A 21,294-nucleotide genomic window follows, 5' to 3' on the forward strand; every position below is an offset into this window, starting at 1 on the left:
AGGTTCCTTCTGCAGTAATATAAGTCATTTTGATGTCCCAGGCCATGGAACATATTACTCTACCTAGACTGAATTTTAAATATTTATAAATTCTGAAGTTTTTATCATGGGTGACTATTGCACTGAGCTAGTAATCTTAATCTTCCTTATGTAACTCTTACGTTCAAACTTGGAAAAGTATGCATTATTCCCAAATTCTCAATGTTTTGCTGTGTTGCAAGTAGCAATGAAAGCTCCTCGGTTATCTTTCTCTTAAGCCTCCATAATTGCCTTTTGTAAATCTGTTAGAGACCATGCTTGGAAGTCAGCGAAAAGAGCAGTGAACTTTCTTGACACTTCACTGTTTTCTGCTGCAATATATACATAGTGACATAATTTCTGTGTTACTAAAAACAATGCTGAACTGCAGCTGTGCAAATTGTATTTTACTTCTTCGCAAACAAAAGTGACAACCACTGGATCAATGCAATAGTGAGCAACCATACACATATTTTAGAGATGAATGAATCTTCTAAAAAAAAAAATATATATATATATACACAGATAAAATACCGTAACTTCCGGACCAGTGTAAACTGGACTAGTAGGCACATCTTCTTCAGGTCCACCTAGAGTATCTATTAGGCTATCCAGTGCAGATTCATCCATAGCAGGCTAAAAAATAAGCAGAGGGTTATAGAAGTTATTACTCTGTGCAAAGAAAATCAAAATTTGAATCACGTGGAGAATTTGTAGAGGACTCCTGCAAACAAAACCAAAAGCTTGTTCTGAGCAAGTCCAACATTCATTAAATGTTTTCAGTGAGAATTGTTCTTAATCTCCTTCCTCAATGTCAGTAACAAGATTATTTCTATTTATATACCAGCTGATATACCCATACACACACACACACACACTCTTACAAAAATACGACTGAAGGCGAAATTTAATTAGCTTTTTGTTGATAGCAATACTAGACGTAGTAAAAAGTGATTCTAAGCAACTCCTATTAGATAAAACACAAATGGGATGCCAGTATTCTGTTAGGTATTCTTTCAGGCAGTTCTTCACCACTATACGTAACTAGTACCACTATACATAACTACTACATAGGAATACTTCAACAATTGCAGCTTAGTTTCTTTATGCTGCAAAATGGATGAAACTATTGCTGAAAATGAAGTGTTACAGACAGACATTTTTACAAGGGAAGCATTTGTCTGGGATTATATCTACCATTTATATATTTACCTCAGTGCTTGACTCTTCAGCTGTAGCAGCCATACTTGCAACAGCACTGGCACCAGCTGCACCTGCAACAGCTGCACTACCTGATACGGACTTATTTTCAGACTTAGCCTGGAGAAATAAGAGAAAAAGTATGAGACAGCATTATTATTATATGTTATATAATATTATTAATATTATTATATGTTATATGACTATATGTTAAAAATTCCAGAGACAGAACTAAGTAAAACAGAGATGTTCCACTCTGCTATGTATATCCATTGTTCCTGTTCATCTATGCTTCCACAAAAAGCAGATATAGGCTAGTTCTACCTACTGGTTGAGTGGTCTGGAAGATGGGTAGCTGCAGTTTGCTTGATAAAACCAAGCCTAAGCTAAAAAGTCCAACTCAGAGGCTGCATATATTCTTTTCGGACTCAGCAATAGACTAATAAATCTGCATAGCTTCCAGAAGCTTGGACAGAGTGAGCTCACCATTTACCTGCAATACTATGTAGATATACTCTGTTCCCAGAGTAATTCTGCTGTGGAAAAAAAAGTGTGCAATTTTAACAACTTTACCTCTTTCTTTTACTTTGCCAGTAAAAGAAGTCTGCAGTGCAAAAGGATTATGAGGCCCTTTCCAAGTCTCTTCAAAAAGCTTTCATTTACACCCGAATTGCTTTGAAGCTTGGTAGTTCTCAATATAGCATTAAAATCAGCAATTGATACAGCTCAAATAGGTAGACTGAAAACTGCTTACTTATTGCTTCAGGGAATTAGGTGCATGCTAGGAGCAACATCAAGACAGGAAGGAGATTTCTGCATTACTGACATTCTCATTTACTGCAAAAAAATCTGAGTGGTAGGAGAGCTGCAGAAGTCCTCTATGTCACTGCAGCCTTGTTACCCAGACACATGCAGACCAGATGTCCAAAAGGTCCAGATTCTGACTCTGCTACACATTTTTCCTCCAGCTTTTTGCCCCGCTCACCCTCTGAAATGACCTCCTCCCTCCCCCCTTTTCCCTAACCTATCTCTTCCCAGTTTTCTTCAGAGTCTTGCAGGCAGGGAGGATGGGCTGCCCACTGCAAAACGCTAGCCTGCTGACTGTCCACATTAGGAGCACACATTGCTACTACAAAACATGCCCAAAACACTCCACAGATAAAGGAGTTCCACTATGGCAGTGCTCATATAGAAAAAACATTGAAAAATCACTTGATTGACTGGCAGGTCCTATCTGTTCACCTTTCAGTAATGAAAGGGAAGAGGAAAAGCTGCAAAGAATCAACTGCACCCAAGCACCTGCAAGGAACTTGCAAAAAGCTTGCATGAATGACAGGGGAGCCCCAAACATGTAATACATAGGTACAGGCTTAAGCAGGCCTATAACTGAAGTAAGAATCTTAATGTGACTTGTTTGGCTAACAGCCAGAATGTGTTAGCCAATAAAAGTAGATGTGCGAAGAAGACAAAAAGGTGGATGCACATCAAGATCAGCAAACGACTAGTGCATACTACCAACATCAGCTAGCTGTGCAGCTGTATCTGTCCTGCAGCTTATGCTTATCCATTAATGCTATCATGGGTAAGCTGGAATTGGTATATTCAGTATGTTATTTAAGTAGCAGACAAAATCTGAAGTTTCCGAAGTCCCAAATTTTGGAGCAGCACAAAGGAGGTTTGTCGTAAACACTTTGAAAAACAGCACAGTTTCAGAGTTTTTCTACATTGCGATTTTTGTGGCCCAGTTTGGTTTTACACTATCCAGCATGAGAGAACTTGATTTATAGATTTCTATCTCCTGTAATAACATAAATAATAAAACCTAGATTGCTACTTTTACTATACCTTTGCTGTTTCTGTGGAGGTTGGTTGTGGGGGTTGATCAGTTTGACTTGTAGTTCCTTTTCCTGCATTACTTGGTTTAGAAGCTGTTGTCACAGAAGGTCCAGTTTGGCTTTTTCCCTGTATAGAGATAAACATATTGCTACTAGATACTTTTTGGGCTGTTGTTTATTCATTTGTTTTTAGCAAAAGAGAGAAAGAAGAAAAATACCACAAGAAATCCCCAAAGAAAAAAAGAAACTTTATAACTTACATCACTGGTTTCCTTTTGCTTCCCTTCAGTTGGCTGTTTAGTTTGAGAGTCTGTCGGCTGTCATCAAATAAAAATTTGAGATCATTTATCCTTACCACCACTCAATGCAATAGAATGGGATCTAGACTAGTTCAATAAACATATCTACAAATAAACAGTCTGACCGACTGGAAGTCATTAGATAGGGAATATTATTTCCCTCAGACTACATAAAGGAAGGTGCACTTCCTGCCTAGAATATACACTCTGAAGTGGACAATCCTTTAAACATTTATCTACATAGGGCTTACTTTAATAGAAAAGGTGAAAGCCAAGGCTGTATCACTACGACCATACTTTGAAAATGAGAAGGTCTTTTAAGGAGCTCTTATATTGCTTTACTTTTAGCCAGCTATGTATAACCTTCCCTCCCCGAATGCAGTTTTAGAGGAGGCAGTAATAATTTCTCTTTCAAACTATATTCACAGGGGAAGGCACAGTTCATATTTGGCTAGAGAAGCTGGCATATGTACAGCCATTGCTAGATACTGTATGAGGAGCAAAAACATGCTTACAGTACTTTCCACCAGTCACTTATACTTAATTGTATTTTAAATTATGTTTTCAGCTACTCAAAAACAAAACGGGAATCAACTTTTCTTACGTACTCTTGCGAAACTATGGCTTCCTACCCAATTACCTCCTCCCTCCCTTTTGCAAATTAAGACTGAAATAACTTTGCTTTCATGCTTTGAGTTTGGAGAGGTTTTTTGTTTGTTGGGGAAAGAAGGCTGCTTGCTTTTACACTTATGATAATTGCTTTTTTCTTTAAAAGCCTCCAGTAAGTTTTTCTGTTCTCTTTGGGCTGGGGGTGGGGATAAGTAAGGAAAGAGAGTGGTAAAAAGGGAAGGAAAAGGAACTTCGATCCTCCCTAAAACGTATGAGTCAATTTGGGTTCCTGATCATGTGTTTAAAGAAAAACCAGTATGACAGCAAATGACAGAGGAAAAGCCCAGAGTTTGCAATTGATATCTGAGCAAATCCCACATCATGTCTCAGATCAACTATCCAGAAAAATTAAGAACACCAGCTTTCTCCACTTCTTCCTACCTGCACTTAACCTCACTAAGCACGAGCTGGATTTAAAACTGGTTACCAGAAGGCTTCTTAAGCAGTTGCAAAGTGCTAACACACGCTGGCTGTTCTCCCACAACACATCTCCATACCTGCCAGGTCCTGAGCTCTTCTGCACACAGGTATGTTTCTCTCTACACATGCAGCAGTTTCATGTGGCACAGTAGTAGCAAAGGATTTAGCTTGTCATTTCAAAGTCAGTCAAAAAACAAAATACAACAACTCACCAAAGGTGAAAAATGAGTACTTACCTTGGTTGACTGTGCAGTTTTTCCAGGTTCTGTTTTGGTTGTTGGTGTGGGCTGAAATATAAGCAGTGTACATACAGACAGATTCATATGCTTGGTTATTTTTAAGGGGTCAATTTATTAAAAGAGGAATAGCTTTATGTCAGACAGATTCACACTTGTGAGCACATGTATCACACAACTAATACACAATGCTTTGATTTTGGCAGTTTACAAGACTGGCACATAACTCCATTCAGGTGTTCTAGGGATAGTCAAATGTGCGCAAGCACATACATACTTCGTATAAATATTTAACTTAGGGAGTGAAAAGAGGGAGAAAGAGGATTTTAAATGTAATAAACACCTGAAAAACTTTTGCAGCCACACCACAAAAATCTATTCCTATGATTCACCTCAAGTCCAAGTACAGTAAACAATAAATTAATCCTAACAGAAACATGTATGAACAAAGACTGAAAAGCAAAAGGACTGCTATATTTGGTAAGAAAAAAGAAACATGAAAATGGCAGATTCTTTACCATATCTTATTAACTTCTTGCTGTTACTATTTTAACTGTGCTATGATTAAGACTAGAAGAGCCAATGTGGCTACAGGAAAGTCATCTGGGGACTCTGAAAGATGGCTGCTGACTAATGCATGAGCTTCACAAGTTCCAGCTGCAGAATCGCCAGGGGCAAACACGAACTCAGAGAGTGATTTGATCTCTTACTGCTAGAAACAGCACTAGGTGGAAAGATATAGAGAGATGTATATCCACGTACATGCCATGCAACAGAGCACATGTTCCTGAGCCAGCACCCATGGAGACGGGTAACGGCCACAGGGCAGAGCTCCACAGGGGCATAAGGGCTCAGTACGGAAAGCAGTGCGAGTTGTAGCAGTGCTACTCAACCCCGGGGCCTTTCCTCCTTTGAGGCTGGCATCATTACGCTTCCTCCCGCTAGTGCCGACTACGGACACTAGCATCCCATTTCACTGCATGGCGTACACATGCAGCGAGAGGATTTTCAGATTCTGCTTAGGAAATATGGGGCCACAGACAGAAACCCTTCCTGTCTGTACAATACACTGAGCATATTTCAAGTTGCTGAGAGACAAATAATAGACATATTTTTTACAATCACCTATTAAAAGTCAGTGAAGAAACAACAAAAATCTAACTAGACTAATTTAAAAGTGAAATTTGTTTATTGAAGTTTTGCAAGTTTTTTTATTTCGGCTGCCAAACATTAATTACTGTTTAGATAGATCCAGCTTACATTTGCTAGCTGACTACCCACAAAAATTTGCTAAGCAGTTTATCATTTTTTAATGCAAGTATTCACATCCAAACAGAGAACCACAAATACTTGGTTGTGAAATCCTGAACATGTATGTGTAGATACGCAGGCATGAACTGGGCAAAGGTCCTGAAGCTGTAGGCCACAGCAAAGAACACACCACCACATGACATTGCAGGCCAGGAAATTTTTGGCCTTCATCTCTAATAATAGTTTGCTTTCTGTGATTTCTACTATCCCGTGCTCAACCTAGAAAAAAAAATAATAATAAAAAGGAAAACTGCTTAACCTCCCAGATTCTCCTCTTTGGATTTTCTCTTCATGTGAGCCCTGAATAAAACATGGTACTTCTCCAGTTCAGTCATACTCTATTTATGACTCCCACACATATATGCTTACCATATGGTTAGTTCAAAGACACACACATCTCTATGTGTACCTGTACACATATAATAGAGTACATCCTATATCTAAAAAGATAATCCTAAATTTTCACAGTTTTTAGCTTGAAAAGGTTGGATATATTTATACCCCAAGTAAAGCAAAAGGTCAATCACACATGAGATGTCTTTAGTTGGCAGCTAGGGAGCAAAAAAATGCCACAGAAGCGAGAGAATGAGGCTCAAGAAACATAGGGTTTCGCTAATTTATTTCCAGACTCTGGTGGGCTTACGGGGAAGGTGGCAATGTGAAGAAGCATGACAAAAGATTGTAACCAAAGATCATCAGCTCATGACTAATGGCTCCAGTGGTTAAGTGGTTAACATTTTAATAATGTAACATCCTACAGCTTCAGACACCATTTATTAGCAAATACATGCCATTATTTTCATATATTGTAAGTATTATTTTATTGACTATTTAGTGTATTTTATTGAGTAGGTTATGTGTAGTAATTCTTGTATAGCTTTTAAAAATCTACAGAATTGCTCATACTATTAATTTCTAACAATGCTGCAGAATATATGGACTCATATGTGCAATACTTTGATTCAAGACTTAATCAAACACACCTGAAGATGTTAAGACCATATTAAAGCAAATGACCCTGCATACATGCTTGTGCACATGCACACACACCCACACCCCTCTACTTGAATAGACTTCCAGCAATAACAAAGTTCAAATTTAACAACACAAATTTACTCTTGGACAAATCAAAGCAGTGCTCTCACATTTTCAGCATGAGGCTATGCACTGAAAGGCAACATTTAGTCATCCTTTAAACACAATCAATTGTGAGCAGTCAGAGTGTGAAGCCACAGCATCCGTTTATAATGTACACTGAACTCCCACAGAGAAAAGACATCCCCCCTCCCCCTCTACAACCTGGTCCCACCTGCACTGTACCAGTATCCAGTTTAACATGTGACCCAGGAAACTGGAAAAATAGCCTGGGAGAGAAAAAATCTCTTTCAGCTAGATCAGTTTTCTTATTCAGTTAACAGTGCAGTTGCACAAATGTCTACACCAGCAAAGGGAAAAAGGCTGGATAGGAAATATTTTCCTCGATGGCAGTACTAGCACCCTGCTCCCTCTTTTCCTCCAGCAAAATCCACCAGGTTCCTGCCCTTGCCTCCAAACCTCTGACCACCTCACTTAACCCTTTGGACATTGCCACAAAACAAGAAATTCCACATTCCTCTCTCAGCTGCACTAACTCCCAGGTTTTTCAAAGTGGCATAAAACCACGAGAGACAACGCATTTATGTATAGAACTGAAAGCTAAAGAGGGGTCCAGAGGAAAGTGGTACAGTAGAGAGACTCTAAGAAAGAGAAATGAGACTTGGCATTTGCAGACATACTCAAACAAGAATATAGTGGTGCTTAGAAGAGTGAGAGCTGAAAAAGGAAACAGATGCTTTTTATAAAGACTTCTTTGCTCAGAAGAGTTCAAAAGATTCATGCAAGTCCCTGCTCAAAGTCTACAAGCAAGCAGTAACTTTACTTGTATACCTGGGCAAAGAGAGTCTCTGTTTCAGCGAGAATTAAAACAAAAAACAAAAGAAAAACCCCACAAGTGGCATTGCCCATTGGTCAATAAGTGGTCCTCATACTGCTTACCATCTCAGTTAATGACCTGGCTGAAGGCACGCTTCCTCATCAAGTCTCTGCGTAACACTAAGCTAAGGGGAAGCAGCTGATAGGCCCGAGGCTGCTGTAGGGCTGCTGTTCAGAAAGACCTCAACAGGCTGGAAAGATGAACTGCCAGAAACCTCATGAAAGTTCAACAAAGACAAAAAGGCTCCTGCACCTGGGACTGAAGAGCCCACACAGCACTACAGGCTGTGAGCTGATGGGAAAGAAAGCAGCCCTGCAAAAAAGGACCGGGACAAGATCGTGGACAGTAAGTGGAACGTGAGTCAGCAGCATGCCCTTGCGGTGAGGGGGGCTAATTGCATATTGGGCTTCATTAGTAAAAGCACAGTCTGAGGCACTGCTGAGGGAAGTGACTATTTCACTAATATGGTTATGGAAAATGAAAGAACAAGGGAGGGACAGAATCACTGCCCATTTCTTTAGATGATAGTGTTAGGCAACGGGGCATAAATGAGGTTTAGAAATCTTTTCTAAAACAAAGTACAGGCATTGATGATACAACTTCCACACTGAAGAAGTTATAGTCATTAAACAAGACAAAACAAGTGTAAAGGACAAAGGAAAGGAAGCTGACAGGCAGACACAGATGTATGACTAAGAAGATGAGATTGTACATAGACTAAAAGCTGAAACTTGCCCTGAATTCTTCAAATATATGAAATTATCAACATGCAAATAACCCTGTAATTACACTGGGAGGAGGGCTATATATATGTCAAAATGTGACTGAATTAAAATTACAATCAGTATTGTTTTCATAAAATCCTCCAAGTATTCTTGGTAACATTTTTTTTCTGGTATTTTTCAAAGGACAAATTAAGCTGCTGACAAGAAATATGCAAAGTAACAAAGTGAGTCAGTATTAAAAAAAGAAATTCCCTTGCTTTATATGTTTCTGCTCAATTGAAAAATGAGTTTCTTAGGAAATCATACCTTTGTTTCAGATGGCTCCATAATACGTGTTTTTGATGCATCAGCAGAGGGGGACTGTTTCTGAGGAAGAAAAAGGAAAAGTCAAGTTAAATTTCACTTTTGTAACATATAATTTATATTAAGCAAGCATAAGCAACCTGAATTCATTAGATAGCCAAATAAAAATAAAGAATGATTTATTACTGAAAAATAAGAGTTATCATTTTAGATCTTCTGCCTTGCCTGTATTTCTAAAGTATATTTATGTAGGTTTTTTTTACAGCATGATCCCCATATATCTCATTAAAGCATTCTCTTCTCTGACATGAACTGAAAGCAAATTTCGTATCAAGTACTGAAACATTCGTAAATCCTGCTCTTCTGAGGAAACACCTATACTTTTTAAGCAGCATTCTTGCACATTTCAACTTTCTTTTTAAAGAAACTGGATTCTTGGATCTACTAGTTTGTCATGCAAAATATTTAATACTAAATTAGCAGACTCAAAAATGTTGAGATGAGAAGGAATAATTAATCACTCTGTAACACAAGTCAAAAAGTGTTTCAGCATATCATGCAACCCTTGCACAGAAGCAGCAAATGATAGTCTCTGCCTAGCTTCAGTGATTTTACTCTCTAGATGCTTCACTTCTATTCCGAACGCATCTTTGTTATCCCAGAAATGAATGTTCTGATTGTCTCATCAATACTTTCTACAGATATAATACTACCTCTCTATTCCCACTTAACGTTTGTCTGCCTAGCCATCCCAACAGCTGTATTTGCCATCTCAACCACAGCAACGTGCTCACAGTTTACGTTCAAATGAATAGTGCAAATTCTTTCTGGATTTTTTTCCTCGGATGTTTACTCATGCCACTTGCTCTATTAAAATACATATTATCTGAATGAACTCAGAAGCAATATTATTATTCCATACCAGGGGTAACTTCTTACTTCCACAAGGCAAATTTTTTCATTTTAAACATGAAATAAAACTTTTAAGATACTTGGCCATTTTTAAATAGATCCACACAGCATTTTCAAAACTTTTCCTAGTACAAACATTTCTCAAGAATAAGACAGAACTTAGAATTTAAAAGGTACACTATGATGATGGTAAGTTCTCACTCTGCCAAAATCCCAAAACCCAATGACGGAAATGCCAGCACTTTTAGTTAGTGCATCTGTCTTTAGGTCCTTCTGCCAATTTTTCATGGTTTTGTAGTTACACTTTTTCTGTGCTCTTCCACAATTTCACAACCTCCTGCACTGTGAGAAAACCTCACACAGTGAAACTGGCTATATACAAATCGAAAGAATCCACGGTGTCGCTTGTGTGTGGGTGCTGGGGGTGTATGCGGAACGTAGCTAAATGGACTTCCAGTGTAACTGCAAACAGCAGCCCTTCCATTAACATGACTAACAACAATAGAGGAACTATGCTAACTGGTTAATTATCACATGCAAGAGTGGCACACAAAGCCTTTTCTGATATTTTGCATGTCTCTGCAAGAGGTTTAATGGCTAAATGTATATTGAAGAGAATCTACGATTGCCATACTTTTGTAAGCGCATAATTTCTGCTTCCATATATACACAGAGATTGATTGTAATAGATGAGAACTTTTGGAGGGGTGCAGAAGAAAATCACAGAAGAATGTACAAAGCCTCCTACATCAGGACAGGGAACAAATACTTTTAACAACCTTTTTATATACTTCAACCATCGCTACCAGGTAATCTGCAGGCAAGAAAGGTCATATTTTTCTTATTCTGCTCAGTAACAGACTTTCCTTTCCTTTTCTTAATTTCCTGTTAAATTAATCTGAAGTTCTTCTAGATGACTAACAAGTATCTGTTCTACACCTCTTCACATTAGTCATCGTAATCACTATTCATTTAATAAAGATATATCACTGTATCTTGCATGGTATGAATTATTTATAATTTATCTGAGCCCTTCTCCCTCCCTCCCCTTTGAAACCTCCCACCAAACCTTTTTCTTACAACATGCTGAAAAATTCTTTGCAACGTTTCATGACTACAGCATCACGACAACCTCCGAAGATCCTCTACCACAGCACTACCTGACCAGGACAATGTTACCATCATGGTTGCTGTAATGCTGCTCCTCCGAAGGCAATCTCATTCGAGCAGGTCTGTCTCAGAGGAAGCTTTACAGCTCTGTAGCCTAGTTAAAATTTCTCTCTCGCTCAAAAAAAAAGAAGAAAAAACACCCAGCTTCTACTTCTTTCTGTGCTACCCGGCTGAAATACTTACAACATAGTAGTAGTCAGGAGACACATGAGAAGTTTAAATGCTCACGAAGAAATAAAAAAAGTTTGAGGATACTAACAGCCAAATAAATGGCTGCCAATCACCTACTATGAAGAAATGTCAAGCCATCCTCCCCTGTAAACACTTAGGGCTGACAGAGAGGAAAAATATATAAACCTTTTGCTGGGGACTCGGGCAGGAGAAGCAGGAGGGAGGGACTGGGAGGGCATAGGGCATTTCCTACTGCAGCTGCTCTTCATATGTAAAGAAGTTGGCATAGCACCACCTTGATCTTCTGGCTCCCTCAGAGGCAGAGTACGTCTTAGTTTCACTACAGAGCACTTTTTGCCTGAATTCCCCAGCATTCAGGGTCTCCAGCTGTGCAGACTCCCCCACGAGAGAGCCCTACAAGGAGGAAGGAGTCCTCTTGCACTCCGCCTCACCGGGTGACAACACAAGCTGCAGAAGTCTAAATATTTGTTTGGTAACTATCACACAGCCTATAAAAACAATCTGACTTTCTTGTAAGGCCACTTTTGGATGACTTCCTTTTACTGTGGGTTGTTTTGGTTTTCACCTTCGGGGGGTTGCGAGAGTTAGCCAACCACATGCAGCTGCTAAAAAAAGCCCTGCCTACTCTACTTGCTGTAGTCTGGCAGTCTGAACAGATGAAGCCTTGTCTCCTGATGCAACACACGAACGCATGTCAGGCTTGGAGGTAAATATTAAAGTGTTGCCTAGTAACTAGCATAACTACTGCCTGACGCATGGCTCACCAAGAAGTTGGAGAGGGACTTTAACGCAGGGAGGCACACCCTGTTCCTGTGAAGGGATGGTAAACTCCTGCTGCTGTTTGGGCCAAACAAGCCCTGTCAAAAAAAGGTTAAATTTTCAAATAAAAAGCAGGAATGATGGGAGTTCAATCTGCCCTCAAGGCTGTGGGTGAGAGAGAGGAAAAATCACCTAAGTGCTCTAGCAGAAAAAGCCACGTTTTTCTTGTGCTGTTGCAGATACCCCAGAGGGCAGAACCTGCAACAGATGGAAAAGTGAACATCACTCACACTGAGGCCTGTGCTTCTCTCGCCTGCACCCATGTGGGTGCTGCCCGGAAAGAGGTGCTGACGCCGGCGGGCTCCACGCAGGCCCCACGCAGCTGAGAGGGGACAGCCAGGAGCTCCCGGCCGGGTGAAGAGCGGCTGCTGGGGAATTGCTCTGCAAGTGGCTGTGCGAGGAGGTAAACGCCACCGCAAACACCTGGGAACACGCTCACAGCGAGACCCGCAGAAACACCCCAGAAGGGGCACCAAAAGAGGGCAGGTTCTCCCGCAGAACTGAGGCCAGCTCAGAGCAGAAATTATTCTTTCCCTACCAAAACAGCCGCTGCCTCATCCTGGGACCAAGAGAAGATAAGACGGCCACCAACGGAGATGAGGGGGAGCTATGCCTGTCGAGAGGATCGGAAGGCCGCTCCTCCACGACTCCTAAAACAAACAGTTGCAGTCAGAGTCCCCCTTCCACAGGGGACAGAAATAGCTCTCTGCCAACGTGCCTGCCCATTTTGGAGGCACGCTGTATCTACCAGACTGCTGGAGGCTCTTCAAGCTACCTGACACTTGCGCTGTTCTGCTAACAACGTTGCCAGATAACGAGCACCGAAGGCTGCCAAGTGGCAGCCCGTGGGCTTATCGGCCCCTCCAGCAGAGGCGCCAGGCCAGGCACCGGCACACAAATACAGGAACTGACTGCGGGACTTCAGCACGCTGCTGACCGGGAGCTAGAGGATGACGCTTCAGGAAGGTCCCCGGAAAAAACATGGGATCTAATTTGAGCAGAAGAGGAGGAACACCCTTAGAAACTTACTTGTCAAATTCAGAGTCTTTATGCTACTGTTGAAAGAGAAATGTGACAAAAGGCAAAACGTGGGTTAGTAAAACAAAAATAGAAAGGTGGTTATTTAATCTGTTTGTGCCTGAGAGATGGGGAAGCAAAGAGGAAAGCGCAACAGGGGAAGAAAACGGAAAGAAAGTAACCTTAAGATGAACCTTAAAAGAAAATAATTTCGGCTATTCAGGGAGAAGCCAAAGCCTTTTGGAAAAAAACAGCAGGTTGAGAATGCCATGAGAGCTCTCAGTTATTGAAAGCTGAAAAATCAGTGAAACTACACCAACGTAGCACAGCAAGCTACCCTCAAAGCATCAACCAAAACTACAATTTTCAGAAATTCGAGGAGGAGACAGTTCAGACTGCAAAAGGTCACTGCCTATCTTTAGAAAGGAGCAGCCAGGTAACAACCTACCAGTCAGCTATCTTCAAAAACTGAAGAGATACTGAAAATATTTAACAAATAACCAATATATAAACACTTAGATGATGACAAGAGAATAAGAGTAAATAGATTTGTCAAAAATAAACCATGTAAAGACAATCTAACACTGAATATTTTTTAAATGTGGTAATAAGTCTATTGGATAAGAAAATGTCTTGAGAAGAAACATCTTGATGTTACTGCAACAACTTCTTTACAGCACTTTAGCTGACGTTTTCATAAATAAACCAGGGAAATAAGGTCTAGGTGACACTGGCTTACAAACTTGCATTCAGCGTGCTCTCAAATCGGAAGAACATTTCAGGGGAGCTCCTGAAGGGATCTCTAAAGGCTGGCGTGCATTTGATATTTTCATCAACATGTTTCAGGACCAAATAGCAAGTACCATTTCGAGAAATGTTACTAGCATTTTGGAGAAAAGGATCCAACTTGAAAATGATAAACTGGGGGGGGCAAAGTCCTACTACTTAGGTTGAAGAAATCAAACACAACAACAAAAATGCCCCCAAAACAAACAAAGGGAAGCTAGGCAGGCCTCAATACTAAGAAAAATACTGCAGGTTACAAGGCCACAAGTTGAGATATTACTGCCAACAAGCAAACAAACAAAAAGTATCCAAGATAAGATTTGTTACCATGAGTGATAAACATAAAATATAGGAATAATGTTGCATTTTTTTGGCTTGATCCTCTCTAGGACAAGTGCTACATACAGCTGTATCCAGTTTTGGCCATCACACTTCGGCAAAGATGTGAAAAGAAAAATCTGAAGCGAGCTTCGGAAAAAGACAATTTATGAAGAGAAGCAGGGTATAAGAGACTGGATTTGCCTAGCTACAGGAAAAGGAGGATGGCACCTGGTGTCCCGTCCCCTCTGCTCAGCGAGCTAAGGAAAGGGTGAAACAAGAGGAAACTGGCTTACTTTGTAGCAAGGAATATTTGAAGCCAGACCTCAAAGACTTTTCTCCCTACAAGACTGGTCTCTCAGTGGAAGTGGCTACCTGGGCAAACTGCAGCATTTCCAGCACTGGCAGCTTTTGAAACAGGCTAGACAAGTGCCTGCTCGGTGATCCAGCTACGCTCGCTCTGGGACAGCGGGCTCAGTGGCCACTTGATGACGCTTTTGGGCCTGCACACCTTTGACATACAAGTTGTGACTTCTTCTCAGGCTTAGCGTTAAGACAATCTTATTATTTCAGTATTACTAACTTACAGAGTATATGAGGGAAGGAAGGAAAAAAAAACCCACCTTCCACAATAAAATGCCAAAGCATAATTTTGTTCCAGTTTACATGCATACATCCAACTGACTTTGGTTACTTCAGTTATGGCTGTGTACGTCAAGGCAAAGTTTACTGCTATTTGTGATTAAAAATGGTTGCTTCTTAACATGGTTCTGTTACTAACCCTTCATTAACCGTGACTGTTAGATGTGGGCAACAAATGCTCTTGGGAGTACTGTTGTGAAAAAATAATGGGTTAATTCACTTAAATGAAATACCTTTTCAGCTGTTATGGGTTAAATCTTTCACTTGTTCAATGGTATATTTTAACAGCTATGCAACTATTACCTCCGAGTCCTACAGAAGCCTTTTAACAGATAGAAAGAGGGCCAAAAATAGCAGAGGACTGATGTATTTCACAACATTGTGAGGAATATACAATTTTCAAAATGAACTGATGCCCCCCCAAAAGTCAATATTATCACGAGTCACATAAACAAAATTCCATCCATTTCCATTATGGCAAGTGGAGTTTCAAGATACAATTTGAGCCAAAAATCTGTGTGTGCGTGCTTGCAGGCGTGTGCATACGTACACACAGTGGCAAACTAAAGTATATAGAGACCGGACAAATGTACCACTGAAACTACTTGTTCTTATACATGAATGGTCAGCTATTAGGTCATGAGGAAAACCAGTGACTTTTTAATAGCAGAAAGAAAATTGATCAACTGAGAGAACAGTATCTCTTTTGGAGCTCTCAGGCTGTCAGCTAATTTTACAGAGGTTTATATTAAAAACTTAAAATATGGAGTAGCGAGACATAAGAATCCACTTCGTACCTGCAGTCACTGGTATGTTTACCTAAAACATTCCTTTAACGTATACCACTATATTGTCTTTTTGTGAGGAATTTCTGTGTGGAAGTAACCAGCATGATTCCTTTTCTAAACAATTTACAATGCAAGTTCTAATGCATAACTATCACGTGTGACTACGGGTGCGCCTATTTTATTTTCAAAGGCTATTATCATTGTTTGAATTCACACAAACATTGCATGTTATAAACAAAGCCTACTGCCCATGCCAATTGCTGAGTAGATAGATAAAAAAAAAAAAAGAAAAAGAAAAAAAAAGGTAAAAGCAAAAAAAAAACCACACACTGAAAAAAACCTTAATGGACAGTTAGTTTTTTGATAGCTAAATTCTAATTCAGTATAAAATCCTACACTAGATTTTGTTACTTTGATACCACCAAGCTCATTCAAGCCCTGACTCAAAGTCCCCCGCCTTTGTGCTCAATGCCATTAAAACAAACGAAACCCACCAACAACAAAACCACACCTCCAAGATTTTAGTATTCAAAAGTTAAGATTTATTTAAATAGGCAGCTTGTTGAATTCATGCTTTTGTGGCTGAATTTTTCAAAACACATTTAGTTTTAAATATTCATATATTAAAAAAAAACTCTCCAGAGATGCTTCCTCTGCTTTTGAAATTCAGAAATTCAGTGGGTGCGAATACAGTCTAAAAATCTGTAGAAACTCTTATCCATGGATAGTTTGAACAGTATTGTATAATTGTATAACATTCCACAACTTGACAAAGATAAGAAAAATAATTTCCAAAATAAGAGTCCCCCTTACAACCTAAGAAAATCAAAAATACATTTGCTCTTTTGAAATGCAGGCTCACAGTTCAGAGCAAATGTGAAGAATAAACTGAAGTACAACTAGAATGCATTAACATATTAATACTCTGCATAGCGTTACATATATATAAGACATTTATATAATGCTCTGCAGAGGAGTAAACAAACCCCAACAAGTAACTTCACTAGGTGTCGAACTGAGGGTGCATGGAGACTCTTGCTACAGGTCCAGAGAGCGAACGCGCTGCCTGTCCAGGGTTGGACTGGTATGCAACAAAAATGCGGGTGGAGACTCGTGCAGGAAGCTGAACATCAGGAAAGCCTCGTCAGCACATTCCAGTCTTAAGTGGGCTCTGAGGAGAGCTCTACAAGCACATACTCCACCTGACACCTTCAAACTCCATTGAAGCTGTCCCCCTGAATGACACCAGTATTAAAAACAAACAGTAGGTTTATGTTGTTGCCTTTTTTCTGAACCTGAAAGTCAAATGTAATAAACAGCAGAGGCAAAGACCAGCACTGGTAACATCAAACCAAGCCTCTCAGCAAACCTCAATTTAAAGGATGATCCAGGCTACTCTTGTGAAAAAGACTAACCTTGAAATTTCATTTCATTCTTCTGCAATTTTCTGTTGAATGAGAGGGTAAGATCAACCATCATTTAGAGATGCTAAAAGAGCATGTAGAAAATGAACAAATACATTTCCTCATGAAAGAAAAACATATAACTGGTCTGAACCAAGAAATGTAAGAGCTGATTTGTTCATAAAGCACTTTTTTTACAGTATTAAGTGTTTCTAAATTTATTAAAGATAACATCAAGCCAGAGAAGCTTCATAACATGGGTTCATACCTCTTGCTTTCTTCTATTTTGATTACTAAAATAACATTTATGCTGTTTTAGCAGACAAAAGAAACTTGGCAATACTTAACCCCTAAATCCTGTACTGTGAATTAAAGCTGATACACAATACTGTTCAAACTTAAAGTGATGGTTCCATTTAAATAGTGTTTTTTAAGATAACCTACTCGCGTTTGAATTTGCTCATGCTGTATCATGTGTTATCAAGCACCAGGTGTGATTAAGATCAATCTCAAACTTACCACAGTGAGTAACAGAGGCTTCATCTACCTAGAAGCTAATATCAACCAAACCACCTTTAGGTTAGATGTCCATTTCAAAAATCTCTGGATTTCAGCAACTATGTCAAGTCTAAAGTTTAAAACCAGAACGGTTTTCTTATCTTAACGTCACTGTTTAGATTCTGAAACAGCTTTATGCTTACATAAAGAACACTCCACAGCGGGTGAGCAGCAATTGATTCAACTCAATTTTGTGCCATTTGCCTCTTTTCTTCTCGCACTTTCTACACCTCAGTTTATGATTACTTACATCCTGGAAGTTACTGACACGCAGAAAAACTTACAACTGTCCCACAGAGGATGGGAAGAAGTTCTGTCTGCTCATTTCCTACTGTCTCTAAAGTTTTCTTTCATTTGTTTTGGGAGAAGTAGAGGAATGGAGTTTGCTAGTCAGTCACAGAACATGCACACTATCTTAGCACGGCAAGCCTTAACATGCACACAGATAGACTGTTCAGTTTGATCTGTGAGCAAAAGAAATTATTTACACTTAAGTATTTTTCATGACTTCTGCTTTATAACCTTTCCTATACAAGGCGACTTCTATTTAAGGTGGTTTTGTGATTACTACAAGTGATCTGGAAAGAAAGTCAGCATGTTCCTAACATAGGAAGGATATTAGAGTTCATATGCTGCCTTCAGATTCCTGATGCATGCCAACAGACATGTATCTTTAGTAGTATCTTTAGTAGGCTATATGTTTTGTTTCTGTTACATGTAGTTAAAAGCGAAGATTGCAACAAAGCTCTACTTTTGGATATACTTTTGGACTATACCTCTCCATCATCAAATTCAGACTTCATTTCACTGGAAGTTTTTAAACTCATAGCTTCAGTCAAGTAAAAGCATCTTATTTTCAAACTTATTTTCCACTGTCAAAAATGTCCTTTTTCCTTGCAAATTTCATGAAGAGTGATCTCAGCAGTCCCATCTGATCACAGTATGGGTTACCTACCATCAGCTCCCTTAGCTAGGCTTAAAGGATTACTCAGATAAGCCACAGTTTTTGAGCATCAGGTAAACTCCCTCACTGGGGTATGGAAGTGGCATGAAAAAAGTTTTCACATGAATAATTTGTTTCAAATTCCCCATTCTTATTTCTTCTTAAAATATGCTCTTTGATTATGTCTTTTTGGAAAATTCCTGTTTTATCGCAAGAATTTCTACACGCTGGCATATACTGGGATTTTATTTCCATGCAGTCACATTCAAATACTTGAAGCAGCATGTCAATATTATCACTGCTCTTCTCAGGTTTCCACTCTGCACAATGGAGCATTACAGTAACATACGTCTGGTCACTGCAGCAGAGCTCTCCTTTCCATAGGTAGCTCAAAAATCCTCTTCTCAGCTCTACATTTTACTGTACAGAAATGTCCACAGAAATAGTTAATCTCTAGCTGTAACAATTGCAGTTAATGGTTTTCATTTCTGTGTTTTGTTTCAAACACCAGAATGTTCCAACGCTATCTGCAGCGGCAAACTGCAGGCTGATAAAGAAACAGCAGGAAAACAAGCTATTAGGTGCCAGCCACATGCCACATAGAGCTGCTGAGTTCAGCTAGGATTTGTGTCACTTGGTCTGAAGTGTTACTGAGGAAGAGCACGGAAAGCTCTGCTCCAGGAAAACTGGAATATAAATGGTAAATCACAAAAGGAACCAGCATTCTTTAAAGAGAAGTTCAAAAAGACAAAAGTGTCATGTAAAAGAGGACTTTATCATAAACCAAAGATTTCTGAGGTTAATGAGCTTCATTATTTTTTACTACAATAATTTAATCAGGCAATATTCATAATGGCCAGCCAGTGGTCACAAGAACTAGTGAAAGATACTCTGAATCAGAGAATTTTTGTGTGTAGAAGCAAAAGGGAATTATTAGTAAAGCAATATGAACTGATACACACACTGTCACACAATGGCATTTGTTAACAAATTGAGTGGAAAATAAGAAAGGAGGACAAACAGAAATCCCCATATGAAATCATCTTAATAAAATTTTGTGTTTGAAAGATCATCTCCACTACATAACCTTCATGTAGTGTTTTTTTCTTTTTAAAACATGCCCAAATCATTTTAGAAAAAAAAAACCAACATTGTTTTACTATTGCCACTTAAAAACAGCTAGATTGAGGCATTTCACATTTCTGCACCAGCTCTTAACTCAGAACTCCCAAGCTTGCTTCAGCAGAGCCCTCAGCATGCTCTGGAGGAATAAGCATGCTGTGGTTCAATTCAAAACATATAAAACCGCCATCTTCAGGAGGCCTTGTCATGCCTCACAGGGGTCTCTTCCTGAAGACCAAAAATTTCTGGTTTATCGTTAAGTTTAGGCATGCTTCTACTAAGCAAGGCACGCAGGCAGGCAGGCACACAGGCTGTTTCTTCCAGAAGCAGTGCGGTTTCCGAGCCTTACAGAGCTCAGGAGGAATTCACAAGACCATGGACCTCTCTGCCTTCATACTTGTTTTTGCCTTTTGCAGTAGAAAGTCTGCAAGAAGTCCCAGGCCTTTGTGAGTCTATTTATTTTCCAGCGCAGGAAAGCAACAAGAGCAGGAATGATCAGGATCAACTCAGTGAGCACTAACTCACTGGGAAAGAAAGGTGGGTCCTTTACTTCATGAGGACAGAGGTTTGTTTCTCAGTCTCTCCTCCACCCCATCCCCAGTCCTCCCAGAACAACTACCTTTGACACAACGCAGCTTTACGTAGATTTCAAACTGGGAGTGTCCATTTAATGTTCATAGTTACAGAACTAGCACTGTGAGAAAAACAGGCCTGGAGACTCATAGGCAAGACAAGTCACTGAAACTCTACATCCAGGACTGGAGTTTTCTCCTAGCTCTACATATCATGCATAATCAATTGCTTCTTTTTTAAAAAAAGGAAAAAGCATCATTCTACACAAGAGGCTGACAGTAATAAATATTTCAGTCTAGAAAAGAAAATCTCTTATGGAGAAGAAATAATTATTCATATGCTTTATGTCAGTTAAAAGATACTGAACAAACACAACAGTGGGAAAATTAGGCACCAAAAAAGATCACAGATCACGAACCCAGCAGAGATCTCTGCGAAGTTCACGAACTATTGTGTTATTTAATCTACACTTATCACTTTCACCAAAGCAAAAAAGGAGAAGCAGGGATGATATAGATACTGTCACATCTCTCATGGAACAAGATCTTGTCTTCTCAGTTTGTTTTTGGCTCAAATTGAAAACACCTGTGATTATCGAGCAGTGGTTTTATTTTACAGTAACCATAATCAAATACTGGCATAACCTAAGCAACACCTAGCTATCTAATATCTCGTGCTACCTAGCTATCTAATTTCTAGTACTACAGAAACAAAAATAAGACAATTTAATGAAAAGTATGAAATGTATGATTTTGTTCCATGTGATTGCATGCATCTGATACCTCTGCATCTTTTAGGTATCAAATAAAATATTAAAATGGGTATCAGTACCTAAACATGCTTCTAATGAGAAGTCGGTTTTTACAGATGATCACATCAGACTATGCAATATTCTGTGTGCCACAGGCATACCAAGCTCTGCATTCATATGTCAAAAAATGATATGGCTTTTTGAGGCAAGGACAGCTTAGGCTTCTAGAAATGCACAAAGAAAACCAAATGTAAATCCAGAACAACTAGGACACTACTTAAATATTCTGCTCTTCCCCCTTGCCTGTTTCCC

At 39.4% G+C, this 21,294-nt stretch overlaps 1 protein-coding gene across 7 annotated transcripts in view; it reads right to left on the reverse strand.

Moving 5' to 3' along the window:
* The window catches only part of LOC112980282 (calpastatin), a 62,088-nt gene that overhangs the window by 22,453 nt on the left and 18,341 nt on the right, over positions 1-21,294 (reverse strand). For all 7 annotated transcript variants that reach the window (XM_064499675.1, XM_064499678.1, XM_064499674.1 and 4 more), the window contains 6 exons: positions 8,992-9,051; positions 4,678-4,728; positions 3,314-3,370; positions 3,064-3,180; positions 1,231-1,338; positions 553-654 (listed from right to left, as the gene is read on the reverse strand). In XM_064499675.1, coding sequence (XP_064355745.1) covers positions 553-654; positions 1,231-1,338; positions 3,064-3,180; positions 3,314-3,370; positions 4,678-4,728; positions 8,992-9,051 — 495 coding nt within the window. The remainder of the gene's footprint in view (positions 1-552; positions 655-1,230; positions 1,339-3,063; positions 3,181-3,313; positions 3,371-4,677; positions 4,729-8,991; positions 9,052-21,294) is intronic.

This window comes from Dromaius novaehollandiae, chromosome W (assembly GCF_036370855.1).
Source record: "Dromaius novaehollandiae isolate bDroNov1 chromosome W, bDroNov1.hap1, whole genome shotgun sequence".
Taxonomy (NCBI): Eukaryota; Metazoa; Chordata; class Aves; order Casuariiformes; family Dromaiidae; genus Dromaius; species Dromaius novaehollandiae.